The sequence below is a fragment of the Peromyscus leucopus genome, chromosome 5, assembly GCF_004664715.2.
Source record: "Peromyscus leucopus breed LL Stock chromosome 5, UCI_PerLeu_2.1, whole genome shotgun sequence".
Classification (NCBI taxonomy): Eukaryota; Metazoa; Chordata; class Mammalia; order Rodentia; family Cricetidae; genus Peromyscus; species Peromyscus leucopus.
Genome location: NC_051067.1, coordinates 36,248,337 through 36,267,192, shown reverse-complemented (window position 1 = coordinate 36,267,192; position 18,856 = coordinate 36,248,337). Strand labels below are relative to the sequence as shown.

The window sequence follows — 18,856 nt, the reverse complement described above, 5'->3', positions numbered from 1 at the left end:
CAAGTACGCCATGAATTAGAAAATAAATATTTTAAGACAGCCATCCTATTCAAATCATCAGAGGAATCAACATAATTCCAATCAAACTACAAACACATTTCTTGTAAAAAAAATACTATTAAATTTCATGTGCAAATACAGAAACCAATGATAGGTGAGGTACTGACCAATACAATGAAAAGTGCTTAAAGAATCACCATCCTTAATACAAGTTAAAATGCTGAGATGTAATAATGAAATCAGCATGATACTGACATAAAAACACATTCATTAAGCAGTCTATTAGAATTGAGGAGCAAACTAAAAGCTCAAACTTCAACAACCACCTGCTATATGACAAAGAGAGTTCACATTGGAGAAAGGCAGTATCTTGAACCATTGATACTCCTGTTAAATTTAATAGCTACATTAAGAAGAATAAGATTATCTCTTTATGTGTCCAACTTACCACAACTCAATTCCAAACACCTCACAAGATTCGACATGAAACATAATATCAGATCCTGACAAAGTAGAAAGTAAGGCTTAGTGTTGAAGGTTCAGGCACTGAAAGACACCCTCTTCCCCATTTGAATAGATCACGGTACCTCCTGTATTAGACCCAAGATTGACAAATAGTAAGTACCACATGAAGCAAAAAGCATCTCTACAGAAAAGAACAATACAATTAGGGTGAAAATGTAACCTACAGAATGTGGAAAAATCTCTTTACCATGTATCCTTCTGACAGAGGTTTAGCAGATGGCATTCTAAATTTACTGTAAACAAAAAAGCAATACTATAGGAGGCCGTGGAAGTAAACAGAAAATTCTGAAAAGATGAAATACAAACAGCTGAGGAAGACTGCTTTTTTTTTTTCAGTGTTAAGCATCTTTAGACACCAGGAAAAAGCAAATTAAACTTTGTGATCTCATGTTGCAGCAGAATAATAACAACAGTAAGAAAAAAACAACTACACCCAGAAAGGTAGCTAAGAAGTTAACTGGATTTGCTGCTCTTACAGAAGACCCAGACTCAGTGGCTAACCCCCTTAGTGTCCTACAGTGATCTGTGATATCCATCCAAGGTGATTCCACTGACTGTTACTAAATTCTAAGTCTTTGTAGATCTGTGGTACAAATGCCTGAATTCAGGGAAATACACAACCATACAAAATAAAATTTAAAAAATAAGTACAAGTAAAATTTAAAAAGCTGAGCACAAATGCATGCACTTATTATTGGGGAAAGAGTAACTATAATTCAGAGCTGGTAGGGGTGCAATTTGGTAAAGCCATTGTAGAAATCAAAGTGGAGGTCCCTAAAATGCTAGCAATAGTTCTTCCACATAATCCAGCTATAACACCCTTAGGCATATTGCAAAAGGACTCTATGCCTGACTATAGTGATACCTACTTATACATAATTTATGATGTTCTATGGCCTATTTATATCATGGAAACCGCCTATATATTGATCGGCTGAAAAATGGATATTGAAAAGGTCGGTAGTTCTCAGTCTTCCCAATGATGCTACCTTTATCTAGGTCAATATGCTGTGGTGAACCCAAACCATATTTATTTATACTGGTACTTCAAGACTAAAATTTTGATACTGTTATAAATTACAATATAAATATATGATATGCAGAATATCTGATACTCCACTCCTGTGAAAGTGTCTTTGATGCACAAGGGGTCCCTTACCCACAGGTTGTGAATCTGTAATATGAATTGCTAACTGGTCTTTTAATAAAAGAAAATATCCAGAGCCAGATGTTGGGATAAATGCTGAAAGATCAGAGAAACAGAACAAGCCACAGCCAACATCACCTCACCAACTCCTCAGCTGATCTTGTTTCCTCAGACTGAAAGCCTCTGATTCCTAATCGAATGGCTCTCAGCTGAACTGCTCTTAGTTCCTGTCTCATCACACCTTATATACCATTCACCACCCAGTCATGTCACTTCCTGGGATTAAAGCATGTGTGCTTTCCATGCAAAGGCATGAGATCTCAAGAGCTGAGATTAAAGGTATGTGCCAACACTGCCTGACTCTGTTCCCACTGTGGCCTTTAACTCATAGATATCCAGACAGATCTCTGCCTCCCAAGTGATAGAATTAAGGGTGTGTGCCACCACTGTCTGGCCTCTATTTCTAATCTAGAAACTGGCTCTGTCTTCCTATCCCCAAATAAGTATATTAGGATACACAATATATTGGGGTACACAATATATCACCACATGAATCACTGATTTAATCAATGGAATACTTTCAGCAATTAATGAAAATGAAATTTACAGATAGTGGATGGAGCTAGACACAATTATTCCTAGTTGGATACCATAGTCAGATACAATAGATCTAGCCTTCACTCACACCCTGAACATTGGTGGACTTCAAGAAATAGGGAGTTTGTGGAGCACAGATATAGGAAATACATAAATCCCAGTAACACTCAAATTAACCAGAAGCAAATAATTCTAGTTCAGAGCTAGTCCCCAACATAAAAGAGATCAGAGTGTGACTTCACAAGACACCTGACATCAAACTGTTCAAAATGAATGTGCAGATCTGGCATGTAGATTTAAAAGCCACAACACAGATGGAAACTTTGAAATGCATTCTGCATACACACACACACACACACACACACACACACACACAGAGAGAGAGAGAGAGAGAGAGAGAGAAAGAGAGAGAGAGACAGAGACAGAGACAGAGACAGAGAGAAACATTAAAACCCATGAAAACCCACATGAAGCTACTGTACAATTCTTACAGCATATAGCAAAAGGTCTGTATGTCTTATAATACTGATATCTACTCATCCATGTCAATGCTGCTCTATTCCATACCCAAGACATGGAAACAGCTTAGACGTAAATCAACATATGTGTGAATATTGAAAATTAGGCATTTTCAGACAGTATAATTTTCTCTTCATTCTTTTCTCATATAATATTTCAACAGAAGTTTCCCCTCTCACCACTCCTCCCAGTTTCCTTGCCACCTCCACTATCCCCAGATGCATTGCTCCTCTGGTTGCCTTCAGGAAAGAGCAGGCCTCACAGGGATCTCAACCAAAAGGAAACATAACAAGATTTAGTAAGACTATCCACAAATACACCAATCAAGGCTGGAAGAATCAACTCAATAAGAGGAAAAGGGTCCTAAGAGCAAGCAAATGAATCAGAGAAAACCCCACACCCACTTTCAGGAGTTCAACAAAAACCTAAAACTAAGCAATCAAAGCATAAATGCAGAGGACTGAGTGCAGACCTAGGCAGGCACCTCCATCTTCCCTTCAGGCTCAGTGTGCCCTTATGGGCCCTTCTTAGTTGACTTTGTGGGCCATGTCCTGGTGTCTTTGACCCTTCTAGCTGCTACTGTCCTTCCTCCCTATCTTCCAAGGGATTGCCTGACCTCTGCCTAATATTTGACTGTGGATCTTGCATCTGCTCCCATTAGCTATAGGAGGAAGCTTCTTTGATGATGATTAGGGTAGGCATAGATCTATGAATACAGTAGAATATCATTAGGGAACATCTCCATGACTTTTAAATTTAATTGTATTCACTTTTGCCAGCCCTGTTTGGTTCTATACTAGGTCTCTGAGCTATCCATCTTCAGGATCTTGTACATCCATACAGTGATGGACATGGGCTTACTCTCACAATGTCGGCCTCAAGTTAGACCAGTCATTGGTTTGACACTCCAACAAGTTCTGAGCCATCATTGCCCCAGCACATCTTGCTAGCAGGACAGGTTGTAGGTTGAAGGTTTGATGACTGGCTTGATATGCCAGTCCCAACATTGGAAAACTTGCCTAGACAGAGAAGACGGCAGGTTAAGGCTCCATATTCTTCATTGCTAGAAGTCCTTGTTAAGACTGCCCTCATAGATATCAGGATCTTTGCACTGCACTAGGTTTCCACATCTCCCCCTTTGTAGCTAAAGTTTTCCTGCCTTGCCCACAGTCAGGACAAATCTCTGTCTACTGCCAGACCCACAGCCGCTCAGACCAAACCAAATAAACACAGAGACTTATACTGCTTACAAACTGTATGGCCATGGCAGGCTTCTTGCTAACTGTTCTTATAGCTTAAATTAATCCATTTCTATAAATCTATACCTTGCCACGTGGCTCATGGCTTACCAGCGTCTTCACATGCTTCTTGTCATGGTGGCAGTTGGCAGTGACTCTCTCTGCCTTCCTGTTCCCTCAATTCTCCTCTCTGTTAGTACCGCCTATACTTTCTGCCTGGCCACTGGCCAATCAGTGTTTTATTTATTGACCAATCAGAGCAATATAACATACACACCATCCCACAGCACCCACCTCTCCAAATTAGGTCGGGGTGAAAGGGACAGAGAGAGAGAGAGTATGGGGAGAGATGACCTGAATTGGGGCACAATGTAATCTTATCTAGCAGTTTAGAAAAGTAAAATTTTCAGGTAAATAAATGGAACAAGAAACAATAATTTTAATGAGTTAACCCTTACCCCAAAATGCATACATTTCATTTCTCTTATTTGTGAATACTAGTTTTGAATTTTCAGATTTGTGTATCTCATTTGTATTGTGTGGCATTATTCCTAGGGAGACATGAATAGATGCGGCGAGCTCTTCGACCAGCGAGGAAGAACGACCAACACTTGAGGATTCTTCTCAGATCACACTTTATTGGAGCGCCTCTTGATTAAGGGAGAACGGGAGGTGAGGGGCCCTGAGAACTAAATTGCAGCTGCTTATATGAGGACTCAAGCACACGGGTCAGTCCGTGATTGGATCCCGCCAGAATGCTAGCACGGAGAGCCACGGGATAGGCTGAGGACATAAGGTTGATTACCATACCCGCGCATGCGCAGGTCACAGGACACGTAGTCCCGAGAGCATAGCCATATATGGAGTTGTTTACAACTAGGCTGTCAGGAAGTCAGCGCCATCTTAGAATGGCGGCTCCTTACAAATAGATATCTACTCACTACTTACAGATAAAAGTAGGGACAAAGACAACTTGGTGAATGAATTAGTTTCACTGTGGCTGCCTATAGGAATCTCTATGAAGTGATGCTTACAGGAGCAGAAATGAATCAAAGAAAGAACTGCCATAACCAATCCTGGCATGGACGACATTTCACAAAAGCTGGAACAATGAAGCATACTATCCAACCTTCATGCAGCTCAATGGGTTGGAGTGTATCATCTTCAGAATTCTCACTTTGTCTGAGCTCTTCACAATGTTCAGCTGGTCTGTGATTATTACACATAATCTGGCTCCTCTCTGATTATTTCAAGTAGCTTGTCCAATCTGTCTTCCATAGATAGTTTTGCTTTCCAGCTTATGTACTCTTGTGGATGAAGGTACTTAGGGAATATGGTCAATTTCATGGAAATCCTAAAGCTATTTGAATTGTATACTTCCTGTAATAATGTTTCCCTTTGAGACAGAAAGTTCACCTCCCTTTGAACATCCCTTCCTTTTTCCTGTAAATATCCTGTGTTTCAATGGGCTTCCTGGCAAGATACAAGCTTTTGTTCTTAGAAGCAACTGCTACAAGACAATTTCAAATACTCAGAGATGTCCAAAAATTAGTAATAGTCCATGGACAGCTGAGAGTGGTTTCTTTCAAGGGAGAGAAGTTAGAATGCAGATATATATGATAGGGTTAAGGAAATAATGGAATAAGAAATGTTAAATGGTGTGAGGGATTGTAGGGCAGGCCAGAAAAAGAAATACAGGTAGAGATAACTAACACTAAAGGCTTTCAGAAAAAGTAATGTGAAAATTTTTACTATAGTAGTTTCCTAAAATATAAGCATATGCTTACATTTTAAAAAGCTCAATGGAATTATCCTACAGTGGGACAACAATATCCATATTAGATACAACAGGGTAACAAGTAAATGCACCTTGTTAGGAATGGGTCACTTCTATCAAAATTGTTGGCCAATGAGAGCCTCATAGACTGTCAAACAATACAGGTTATTGCCATTGCTCTAGGTTACCCTCTAGAACACGATATTTAAACCCTATCACTGAAGACTCTGCTATACTGAGCCATAGTAAATCCTTGTGAGTATGTTGGTTTATTATTTATTAACCTAAGACTGTTTATAGTAATTCTGGCAAATAGAATAATAAAATACAGGAAAAGAAAGTTCATGAATATTTACACCAAGCTTTATTTATCTCACTGTCTTCTGGATTTTCCATTACTCAGTTATTCTAGACTTCAGTTTTTTGGTCTCTTTTAATCTTTGCTTCTTTTATCCTAGAGTTGTGGCTAGTGATGTTCCTGCTATTCTGTTTCTTTCCTTTTAGCCAAGCTGACTTTCTTACATTGACTTTTTTGGGTAACGACTTCATGATATCTCAAATTTTTCCTGGACTCAGTCCTTGTCTACCAACTTCACTGGTCCACAAACCCCAAAACTGGATTAATTTTATTTTATTTTCCACATCTAAAGTATTTCTTTCGGTCTCCAAATTGCCTTCAATACTTACATTGACATCCATTTTCCTTTACCACATAACAATGATTTTTCCTGCCGAAATTATGAATCCTCTATTAAAAACTAGGCTTTTCCTGGGATTACCCTGGAGTGATGTGTATATCATAATATCATAGGAAATTATCAGTACCCATTTAGAGGAAACATGATTTATAGTTATTTACTACTTCTCTAAAGTGCTGTATATGTGACTACCTCAGAGTTTTGTACATAATCAGAATAGTTATATCATAGAATCTTCAAGAAGAACTGTTAGATGTGATATCTTCCTATTTGTTAGTGTTCCATCATGCTTTCAGGTGTCCAGCTCTAAACGATCCGCATCTTGAAACTCTGCTTTCATATTCTCATCTTCATTTACCACTGAAATTCTACTGATTTATTTTGACTGAGTGCATCAGCCATTATATTGATCTTAGTATAACATTTGTTTATTTAGAAATTTATTTCACACAGCCATCTTCGTGTAAAAGTGAGTAACTGCTAATTCTTCTCAAATATCTTTTCTGCTTTCCCTTTGGTATCCCTACATATTACTTATGCTTTCTCTTAATCCTGCCTGAAAACTTCAGACTCCAATTTGAATATCACCACTGAGAAACATGTCACCACGTCCTCTGGCCTGTTGCCTGTGTCTATAAATATGGGAAAGACTTGTTTGTTTTATATATATTTGGTTTTCTGAGACAGGGTTTCTCTGTGTAGCTTTGGAGCCTATCCTGGAACTCACTCTGTAGCCCAGGCTGGCCTCGAACTCACAGAGATCTGCCTGGCTCTGCCTCCCAAGTGCTGGGATTAAAGGCATGTGCAACCATGACCCATTGTTTTATATTTTCATTTTTAAAGTCATAAAATAATCTCAAATTCTGAGCTACATAAATGGTAAATTCAGGTTCTTTTCTAAGGAGGTCCTTAGAGTAATTAAGGTGGCAGATGGGCACTAGAGAAATATAGATCTGTTTCACTCTTATTTCCTACTACATTTTTCAATGTTTAAATTAATATTGTAACTTGAGTTTCTAAAAGGTCTCATTAATAAAAAACCCAGTGCCAGAAATTGGGGTGAATTCTGAGAGATCAGAGAGACAGAACAAGCCACAACCAACCTCACCTCATCAACTCTTCAGCTGATCTTTTTTCCACAAATCCTTGAACTGAAAGATTCTGAGTTCTCACCCCTGAGGATCTCAGTTGAACTGCTTAAAAGGCCTCTAGTTCCTGGTCTTCATGCCTTATATACCTTTCTGCTTCCTGTCATCACTTCCTGGGATTAAAGTCAAATTACCTTTCTCTGCCCAGACATCACTTTCTTCCTAGTGCTGGGATTAAAGGCATTTGTGCTTCCCAAATCCTTGGTAGCAAAGGCAATATATCTCAAGTGTTGGGATTAAAGGTATGTGCCACCATGCCTGGTTCTGTCCAGAGTGTGGCCTTGAACTCACAGAGATCCAGACAGATCACTGCCTCCCAAGTGATAGGATTAAAGGCATCTGTGCCACCACTATCTGGCTCCTATGTCTAATCTAGTTGCTGTTCTGCTCTCTGATTCCCAGATAAGTTTCATTGGGGTGCACAATACATCAACCACACTTGTCAAAGATCAGATTTTTACATGCACATCACAAAAGCCTGGATCCTTATTATATTAAATGAAACAAAAGACTCTTAGAATTTCATGTAAAATCTGCTGTTTCTAAAGAATTGCATTTTATTGTATAAAAGAGATCCATTATAGCCATGGATGCACTGAGAGGAAATAAAAGCACAACAGTCCTTGTTCAAAAAGCCTCATGTCAGCAGGACATTGCAGGGTTGTACAGGCCGCACTCATTCTTAAAAACACTCATTTTTAAAGACCTCTCGGCACCTCAGGAGCTTGAGGAAAGCATCAATTTTATGAGTGTCCCTTCTCAGGCAGCGGACCAGGCTATAAAAGGCAAAAAGGTGAGTGTCTTCATCAGATGATTGCAAGTCTGCCAGTCCAGACCAGACAGGGTACGAATCTTTTTCAACTTCATGCTGGCTCTAAACATCAAATGGACAGATGTTAGTCACATTATCCCCTCATAGGTCTCTCTCTCTCTCTCTCTCTCTGTATGTTTGTGTGTGTGTGTGTGTGTGTGTGTGTGTGTGTGTGTGTGTGTGTGTGTAATAGACATGGTTGGAGGTCAGTGGTCAATTTTGGGTAAAGTTCCTCCAGTGAAGCCTACTTTGATTTTTGAGAAATCTGCTCTTTCTTTTACCTGCAACTCATTGCTAATCTCTTTAAGTCTGAGCCACTAGTCCAAGGGCTACAAAGGGAAGACATCACATCACCCATTTGACACAAATCCTGCAACTTGACTCAGGTCCTCATATGGAAGGAAGGCACTTACAGACAAGAGACATCTTCCAGTGCATGTTCAGTATAAATTGTTAATTAATTTTTGTAAAACACAGAGGACTATAAATTTATAATGAGAAATCCTAGAAATTGGGGTAAAAGCATTAGACACCAAAACATAATTTCTGACATGCCACTGATCTTAGATAAGACAAATCCATACACAAGCAGACAGATAGTGAACCAGGAGGCACTATTTGAATGTAAATATGGAATTAACTAAAAGACAATGAAAGGCTAGTATCAGTACTTTCACTTTGGGGTGTTTTACATGTTCTCAGCACTTTCCCTGATGTGTACTTCATACTATATTAGTTCTGGTAGAGTGTCCTGATCCTTTCCTTCATTTCAGATAAATCCATTCTACATTGTATACCCTCTGTTGAATCCTTGAACATGAGCAGTATATTTCACTTAATGTATTGTGTGCAGGCAATCCAGGCAGTGACTGTTATATGATCTTCTGCACATTAGGCTGTAGTGTCCACCCCATCCAGGAAAGCCACTGTCAAAATGACTATGAGACACAGAACTATTTTCTACAGAGATCACTGTTCTAAGGGCTTATTAAGTGACCTTGTATTTTGGTATTTCAAAATTCTTGTTGATTTACATAATTCACAAACTTTATACATAGGATGAACAAAGACACATGTTGAAACAGCTTACCCTACTGAGTATGGTCTTCATTCCTTCCAGAAGCACATGGGTTTTGTCCTTCACATCATTGGCTGTTTTCAGCATCTTATCAGAAGCTCCAGGGAGGGAGGGTACTGCAGAAATCAGGTGTTTCAGCGGTTCTTCCCAGGCATGGGAAATATTGATCATTGTTTTGAGAAGGTCTTCAGTCTAGGAAAACATCATTAGATATCACCTTAAACTAAGTGACATACAGCTGTGTTGATAGATACTTGTGCTTTTTTTCACAATGGAGGCAAACTACAGTGTATTTTTATCAGTAGTAATATATGTTAATGACTTCAAAATATTTAAGTATTACCTGAAAATAAAATTTCAGCTACTGAATTCTACTTTGCTAAATAAAACAAATTGGGTCTTAATAATTTTGACTGTTCAAAATGATCATATTTCATTTTTCATTTACATTCTACCATTTGTCCTAGTTGTTTGAACTATTCTATTTGATTTCTTGCTCTGCCTATGAGAAAAGTAGGTTTACAGGGCTCAGAAGTTGTCCAAAATATGACTCCAATTACTTTGATGCCAATAATCTCAGGAGTTAATGCTTCAAATCATTTCTATACTACTGAATCAAATTGATCTCTCATATACTTACTTAAGATATTTATATTATGGTAGACTATTATAACAGGTGACTTCAGAAAAAATGCTTTCCAAAATCCTGCTTTTTCTTTTATCTCTATGATTTCTGATACCTTTGATTCTAGAGGAGATGCATAATTATTGACATATACACAAAAATTATTATAAAGAATTGCTTTAATTCAAGACATTGGTAGAAATCAGAGTGGAAATTTGCCCTGTAATTGTTAGTACAATGTCAGAATCATACAAAATAAATTCTTTAGTTAGCTATTTACTGTGATGTTTATAAGGAATCTTACAGTTTATGGAAATACAGAATGGAGAGTAATTCAACTATAATCTAAATAAATTGTTTATGAATAAATGGAGACACCAATAGTGATAACCAACATATTCCTAGTAGCGTTAGACAAAAAGATTAAGAATGATAATGATTACATGACATGAAAGAAGTTTAGTGTAAATTCTTACTTAATATGCAAGGGAAATGACTTCTGTGTACTGTTTGGAACCACAGTTCATTGTCTTCTTAAAAGTACTATTATCAGAGACTATTTTTCAAAATTAAATATTTCAGTGTCATCAGTGTGCTATTCCCATCGTGTAGAAAAGTAATCTGTATATTTTGTTCTGTTACTTTTTTCTTTATGATAACCACACTTTATTCATGAGAATATCTTGTATATGAGTTATTTGTGTTGGTAATACCAGCATGACTGGAGAATAGATTATGTCTGTGAAATTCCTCTATGTATTAATTTTATATAAATAAAACTGATGTTTATGACAAGTAGCCAGAATGAAGAGATCATAACACATATACATTAGATCTTCAGAGTTATGTAGATGTCTTCAAAACAGAAGTCACCCAGAGGAACATGATATATTTTAGAGAAGAGTCTTTTGTACAGTTAAGATGTAGGTAGGATAAGGCAGATCAGTCAGGGAAGACTGCACAAATAAGGATGGAACAAAAATAGGTCCAGGAGAGTTTAGAAAAATAAGAAGAAAGGACACACTCACTGCTCAGTTTGGTAACATGATGCCAGAGGAGAATCCTTCAGTGTTATATCACAAACATAAAGGGATTTGCATTTACTCTATATGTATCTTTATATATTAAAATGAGTGTCTAGTTCAGATCAAAATTTTCCCAGGAAAAGCAGAAGGTATTGGTAAAAATAGTTTTCTATGAGACAACTACAATTCTGAGACATTATGATTTGGCAGGCATTTTAGTTAGTGCTAAGGTTATCAGCTCTATGATGTGATTGTTCTCTTACAGCCGCATCTTTTTTGATCTATTGGATCAGAAATTTCCACACCTCTTGTTGACTTAGTAACCACACTCAGCACAGTTACCTTTGTATAGCATAACTTGTTTAATAAAAAACAGGGAGGAAACCTACTTTTGTTTCATGGGCTTCATCACGAGACTGTGGAGTGTGGATGGAAGCAGTGTGGCATAGGCTGGGCATTCTGGTCTTGTACCAACTGCTCCTGAAATATTTCATGTCCTGGATGAAATGAAATGATTTAGTTAACTGAGGATTAAGAATTGAGTAGAAACTAACATTGTATGTTTGATAAACCCTACATTTTTGATATTTACGAACAAAAATTGAAGCAGTAGAATGATGGAAACACCATCTGCCTACCCTTCCTTCCTTTCTGCATGCAATCTACTCAACTGTCCTCTCAATCTCTCCCCCTCTTTACTGTTCCCTTGTATTGTACTTGCTAATACTTTGTTTGGAAATAAAGCACTAAAATGCACCCAAACATCTAATTACTTACATCTTTAAGTATCAGATTTTTAAAATGAGTGTCATAGAAATAATTATTTTTCAATGGCACACACCTTTATTTTAATATAAGAACTGTTCATTTATAACTTGGTTCTCAAATATCAACAAGTGCCAGCACAATAAAAATGTTCATGATAAATGTAGGATTCACAAATATTATTACAATCAATAATTAACCATTAAATTCTAGTTGCATTTTAAGGAAATAGCACAGAGTGAAGTAAGAATTCACACAAGTATTCAAAGTTTCTGTGCTAATGATACGAAGGAAGTACTTACATAAGATATTTCTTAAAAAAATACAAATCACTTAATTCTAACTATCAACAAATTTAAAAGAGTTAAAGTGTTCTTAGCAATGTTGTGCAGCTAGAAGATTAGAGGAAGAATGAGAGGTATGAGAAAACTAGTAATGGAAAACAACAATGCCAAAGTATATTCCCTATAAATGTAGCGATTTATAATCCATATGCTCAATATTCAATGGACATTTGTTTTGCTGTTTCCTCACTGACAGGCCCTGATAGATGAGTTAAATCACTGGGGGAGAGGGAATATACTTTGTGTCTAATGTAGCCCTTCAATTTCACTAAGACATTCATTACTAAAAATGATAACCCGGGATTGTTTGCATTTATGAGCTTATCTGTAACTATGTTGTTTTATTATGTTTATTGTTTACATGATTTCAATTTGCTTAAATTTTTTCTCTCCACCCAACTAACTTCAGTTACCCTGTACTAGTTATCTTCAGATCAGTCAGTAAGGAATGTTTATGAATACAGAACACATGGATACGTGCCCAGGAAATCAAAATTACAACTAAGAAGTTCAAAGTTGTTATTGTTAAAGTTAGTAAAGGAAAATTTGAAATATCATTGAATTCTTTTTTGAGATTTTATGAAACTTCATATTTTGCTCCTTATACATTTTGCTATATGATTCTTTCTATTACCTATAAATTGAATTATTTGGAATTGGATACATGACTCATTCTAATTTAATTAGTGATTAGCTATGTGAAGGTACTTTTAGAAAAGAATCCAGAGGCAAGTACATTACTTACAAATTCATGGTATAAATCTGCAGCCAGGAAATATGTAGTATGAGACTGATCAACCACTCGATCATACAAGTCTTCAGTGGACACAGTGCCAGTTGGTTTGGAGGCCACATCCTCCCAAAGGAGCAGATTTGACACTATCAGCAACATACACACCCCTGCTGTCAGAGAAATGGCAATAAGGTGATCTATACAAATCAGGTTACAACAGTTAAGCAAGCTGGGAATGTGTTCTGAGGGCCCTCTGCTATGTGATTTGGGTTGATATACCTTACTAGAGCATTCACTTTTTCAACTGGTAAAATACAGAGATAGCTACATTTTTCCAGTAAAAGTTTGCCATGTGGGAGAATTTCACAGTTCGCATTTGCTCCAAAAGAGTTTCTCAAGATTGCAAACACATAGAGTTTGATTAACCATGAACCACAGTCTTCAAGTCATTATCTGCACATATTTGAAATTCTAGAAAATTTATTTTTTCTTTCATTTTATTAAATACATTATTATTGTAACTAATTCATTTTCCTTGTACATATCACTTAAGACTGGGGTGATTGGATAGTTTATTCAGATTGATTTATGTGAGCAGTTATCCAAGCTTGTCACACAAATTAATTATAACTTCCTATTTCCGTGCTTGAAGCAATTGGACTACATCTTTAATATTGTGTTTTCAATATACCCTGATTTCTCTAAAATGCAAATTGAACACTTTGAGTTCTAAGATTATGATTATGATTATTGTTATCATTGGTTTTTCAAGACATGGTTTCTTAGAGTTGTTTTGGTGCCTATCCTGGCCCTTGCTCTGTAGACAAGTCTATCCTGGAACTCGCAGAGATCTGTCTGGCTCTGCCTCTAAGTGCTGGGTTTAAAAGCATGTACCACAGCCACCCAGTTCTGTTGTATTATCTTTTGTTCTAGACTATAACTTTTAAAATGGAAGATGTTATACATCTAATGGCTCTGACATATCAGTAACAATGTTCCATTTTACCGTCCTGTTAATAAAGACAACACAATATAACTCTGAGAATTGCCTGTGTCTGTAACACAAGGAAGCTCCTATTGAAAAATCTGAGCTCAAACTTAATCAAGCAACTAGAATATAGATAGTTCTTTCAGCTCTGTGTTGAGTTCTCTCTAGATTAAGCATGATCAAATATCAGTTCCCTCCAAAATTCAGAGCAGACCACACACACACACACACCAAAAAAAAAAAAAAAAAAAAACTACCCTAAAAACAGTCTTTGGGAAATATACACTAAGGATTACTTAGACTCGAAGAAATACCCAGTGAATGGCTACTTACCAGAGCTTGGTAAAGTCAAAGCAAGCTGCATCTTGGAGATGATCCACCACAGAACGAACTCCAACTCGGGAAAGCTGCTTTACCTGAGTGCTGCCTTCAGTCAACTTTCCACCTCCCATATATACGACCAGATTATACCCAAAGCCAGACCAAGCTGGGGGCCAGATTGAATCAACATCTATAGATCAGTGACGTTCTTCCCTCAGGGTTTGCTAACATCCTCTTTACATTTACCACAGTTATATGTCAATATGTGTCACACTGCTTTCCCCCCATAAGATCTATAGAATGCAAGTCATTCTCCAAATCAGAAAGACCATCTCTGTTCATTCATCACTCATTTTCAGGTAAGCAGGAGAAAAGACTTATTCCCCAATTCTTTTCCCTAGTTAAATGTCTTATATGTCTGTTGTGTCTTCTGCAATGTCCCCTAGTGTTTCTGGTGATGATAAATGTTTTCCATAATCTACCCTATCTCCACACAAGTCTACCATTAACACTGTAGAATATTTATCTCAACAAACTCAGTAACAGATCCAATAATCAACAGGTCTAAACACAAATGTTTAGAAGGCATTTTAACAAGAAATTCATACCCATTGATGAAAATTCTACTTATAAATGCAGATCATGAGATTTTAGGCACCTTAGTTTAGCTGTCTTAAACTATAAGATATTGATTGCTTTATGTGTCTTGAGACCTAGAACATAGCCGATAATTGTTGGTTGCAATGACAACTGCTGTGCCATGGTTTTCCTAGTTACTACACTCTATCAATGTTGATGATGGCTGTATAATGTCACTGAATTATAGCAATTTTAGACAACTATCCTGAAATTGCTACATAGTGACCAGGATCACCATGAAAGTGATTTCAAGTTGCAATAGATCCTATATCATAGAAGCTCAAAATTTTGATTTTTCCTGATCAAAATATTCAACTTCTTTAGCAATTGGACTATGTGTTTATTTCTGATGTGCAAATAACAATAGAGGCAGCAGCGTAGATAAAGTTATGGTATCATGTACCTCTTGGAAAAATATCTAGAGAAGAAACCATCTTTGACACTGAAAGTTCAATTAACATATACATATGGCATTTCTTTTTCTGGGCCTGATGAGCCCCTTGTATAATTTTATTTTCACTACTGTGTTCATTGTTTTTCAAGATGTTTTACAAAGACATTCAGAGCATAGGACTATTTTATGGAGCAGTTAGAAATGGTGCACAGTTTTGAGTTAATGCAAAATGTTATTGATATTGAGAATCTGTAAGAATACAAATAAAGTTATAACAAGTTCTACTGGAGTATGAAAAACACCTATGTTTATCAACTATTAAGGGAGAAAGCTGATTATGTGAGAATGTACAGGAGAAACTATTCCAGCCCTCTATAATCTACCAACATTTTGCCTCATCTTGGAATTTTGAATTTTACTGTCCCTCAAAATTTAAGAAAGAATTTGAGGGGATGCTTAGGTACATTTCAGGGTCAAGTAGGACCACATCCTTCTAGGGTCTACTACTTTCACTTCACCCTCAAGCTCCATTAAGAGCTGAGACATAAACTACAGAAGTCTGGTGACTACAGCCTGTTTATTGATAAAATCTTTTTACTTAGAGGGCCCAAGAATGACTTTAAAATTTCCATTTTAACATCTCCCTTTACCTACAACAACATACATTTGCCTATAAATCACCCTGAAGTAATCCTCTATATTATATAAACATAAATCAACATAACACATTTCCTTTCATACTCTTTTTTTAAGTTTACTTTTTTGGGGGGGGCAGGGTTAAAAACAGAGTTTCTCTGTGTACCTTTGTGTCTTTGCTGTAGACACACTACTCACTACTACTGGCTATGCACTCTGTAGCCCAGGCTGGCCTTGAACTCATACCTGCCTCTGCATCCCCTGTGCTGGGATTAAAGGCATGGGCCACCACTGCCCATCCCCTTTAATATTCTTGATACAAGAAAGATATTATCACAGTATACTCTGATACCTTAGTACCTGCTTGACCTCAAGTCACTCTTGTGCCATTTAGATTCCAAGGACAGATTTTTTCTCCCTACAGCCCATCTTGATTGCTTAAGTACTTGGATCATCTATAACCTCTCTATAGTAATCATCATCCTTTGGTTTATTTCTGATATCTGATTATATTCTAACAAAAGTGACTGTGCCCTACTCTTCGGCTATCAAACTATCACTTTTTTCCACTGACATATTATAATGTATCCATTAGTTATGTAGCAGTTTGACTCAGTAGCAACATCCAAAAAGATGAGAAGTTCCTATCCTCTGTCTACCCAGAGTATAACTCTGCAGATCAATGGTATTTAAATTTCTTATATCCTACAAATGGTTTTCTGCATCAGAGCAGAGACAATGTGGGGGTCACATAACCTTCAAGGTAGTCACAATTACTCAGCATCACAGTCAGACTTTGATATGATCTTAACTGTGTCCTAAATAGTTTCAGAATTTATAGGACCTCCCCAGGCATGGGAGGAAGGAGAAATTTACCTTCTGCACTTTCTCCCAGTTCAGGCAGAAGGTAAAGAAGAAAATCAAGGTCATTATCATTTACTAATTCTTTTTTACTTAATTTCTGGTGAAATTAGAGAAATTGATATTTTTAGTCTTTTACTTGTTTCGTTAGAGTTACACCAAGGTAGTTTTGTGAATGGTGTTTTCCTGATTACATTCTCAGTCTGTTCGACATTCATATTTAGGAAGTCTACCAATATTTGTATTACATTAATACTCTCATTGCTAAATCCTCAAACCATAATTCTTAGCATTTAATATTTTGGGAGTCATTCTTTTGTTTTTATTTTTCCTTGTTTATGTTTATGTAGATTCAATTTACTTTGGTTATATTCTCTCCACACAACTATCTACAATGCAGTTTTCCTGCACTCAATATATTCAGAACTATGGGTAATGAATGCCCACAAAGACTGAACCCCTGAAATCGGTGTACCCAGGACATCACAGTTCTTCTCTGGAATTATTTCTTTTCTATTTTTTTATTTAAGAATTTATTTATTCTTTTTACATCTCAATCACAGATACCACTCTTGTCCCTCCTTCCACTCCCCCATCTTCCCCTTCCCCATACACCTCTATCCCCTCCTTCAAAATGGTAAGGCCTCCCATGGGGATTCAGCAATGCCTGGTACATTTAGTTGAGGCAGGACTAATCCCCTCTGCCCTGCATCAAGGGTGCGCAAGGCTTCACATCATAGGGAATGGGCTCTAGAATGCCAGTTCATGATATAGGGATTGATGGTGATCTCACTGCCAGGGGCCCCTCAAACAGACCAAGCTACCCAACTGACTTCCATATACAAAGGGCTTAGTATGGTCCTATGCAGGTTCCATAGCTGTTGCTCTAAAGTTCGCGAGTTCCTAAGAGCTTGGTTCAGTTGTCTCTGTAGATTTCCCTATCATGATCTCCATCTCCCTTGCTCTCATATTCCCTCTTCCCTCTCTTAGAGGCCTTACCCTTCTGTAATGTCGGGGGAGTGGGTGTGGATGGGGGAAGCAGGAGGAAGGATGAGAGGAGGATCTGTGTTTGGTATTTAACAGAAATATTATAAATAAAAAATACTTTTCTTTAAAAAAAATACATCCCCAACACTCGGGAGGCAGAGCCAAGCAGATCTCTGTGAGTTCGAGGCTAACCTGGGTTACAGAGTGAGTTCCAGGAAAGGCACAAAGTTACACAGATAAACCCTGTCTCAAAAAACCAAAACAAACAAACAAACAAAAAAAACCCAAAAAACAAAAAACAAAAAACAACCCATCTCTTTCATTGCTCTTTTAATCCATCCCTCCCCCATCCCAACCATCCTGTTGTCTCATGTTCTTATGCTCCATCCCTTCCACTACTAATGTGGAAGGATACCAGATTAACTTAAAAAAAAAATCAGTAGACCTCCTATATACAAATGATAAACAGGCCAAGCAAGAAATCAGAGAAACATCACCTTTTATATTAGCAATAAAAAATATAAAATACATTGGGGTAACTCTAGCCAAGAAAGAGTATGCTCTGTGACAGGAATTTTATCTTTAAAGAAAAAAATGGAAGAAGATATAAAAAATGGAAATAAATCGCATGCTCAAGGATAGGTAGAACCATCATAATAAAAAAGTCAATCTTACCCAAAGCAATCTACAGATTCAATTCAAACATCATCAAAATTATATCAGAATTCTTTACAGACCTGGAAAGAAGAATACTAAACTTCATATGGAAAAAAAAAAACCCTCAGGAATTCTTTTAGGAATTGGTATCTAAAGAAGTATTTGAAATCAAGTTGTTATTGTTAAACTTATTCTAGACAAACTTCAAGAACTTGAAATATTTCATTCTTTACATATTGTTGAGATTTCATGAAACTGCTTGTTGTGCCCATTCCACATTTGAGTGAGGAAAATAAAGAGTAAAAGTTACATTTCCCAGTACAGAACAGAGTATGAAATGTTG

The 18,856-nt window shown here is 37.0% G+C and overlaps 1 protein-coding gene across 2 annotated transcripts; it reads right to left on the bottom strand.

Annotated features, from left to right (window-relative positions):
* Positions 1-8,169: 8,169 nt before the first annotated feature.
* On the bottom strand, positions 8,170-14,458 carry LOC114701738 (prolactin-3D4-like). Of its 2 annotated transcripts, none has more exons than XM_028881899.2 (5): positions 14,352-14,458; positions 13,043-13,200; positions 11,578-11,685; positions 9,551-9,730; positions 8,170-8,523 (listed from the first exon to the last, which is right to left on the bottom strand). In XM_028881899.2, the coding sequence occupies exons 1-5, from the start codon at positions 14,380-14,382 to the stop codon at positions 8,332-8,334; spliced, it is 669 nt and encodes a 222-aa protein (XP_028737732.1). In that variant the 5' UTR covers positions 14,383-14,458; the 3' UTR covers positions 8,170-8,331. The 2 variants fall into 2 exon arrangements, with proteins under 2 accessions (XP_028737732.1, XP_028737740.1); XM_028881907.2 differs by having other exon boundaries at positions 13,043-13,197; positions 14,352-14,454.
* Positions 14,459-18,856: the final 4,398 nt, after the last annotated feature.

What these genes read in the sequence shown, in the direction of transcription:
- LOC114701738 (XM_028881899.2), bottom strand. Translation starts at nt 14,382, where the DNA reads ATGCAGCTTGCTTTGACTTTACCAAGCTCTG. An exon ending in TTTGACTTTACCAAGCTCTG is followed by an intron (nt 13,201 to 14,351) that starts GTAAGTAGCCAT and finishes TTTCTCTGACAG; the next exon opens with CAGGGGTGTGTATGTTGCTG. An exon ending in TGAAGACCATACTCAGTAGG is followed by an intron (nt 8,524 to 9,550) that starts GTAAGCTGTTTC and finishes TTTGATGTTTAG; the next exon opens with AGCCAGCATGAAGTTGAAAA.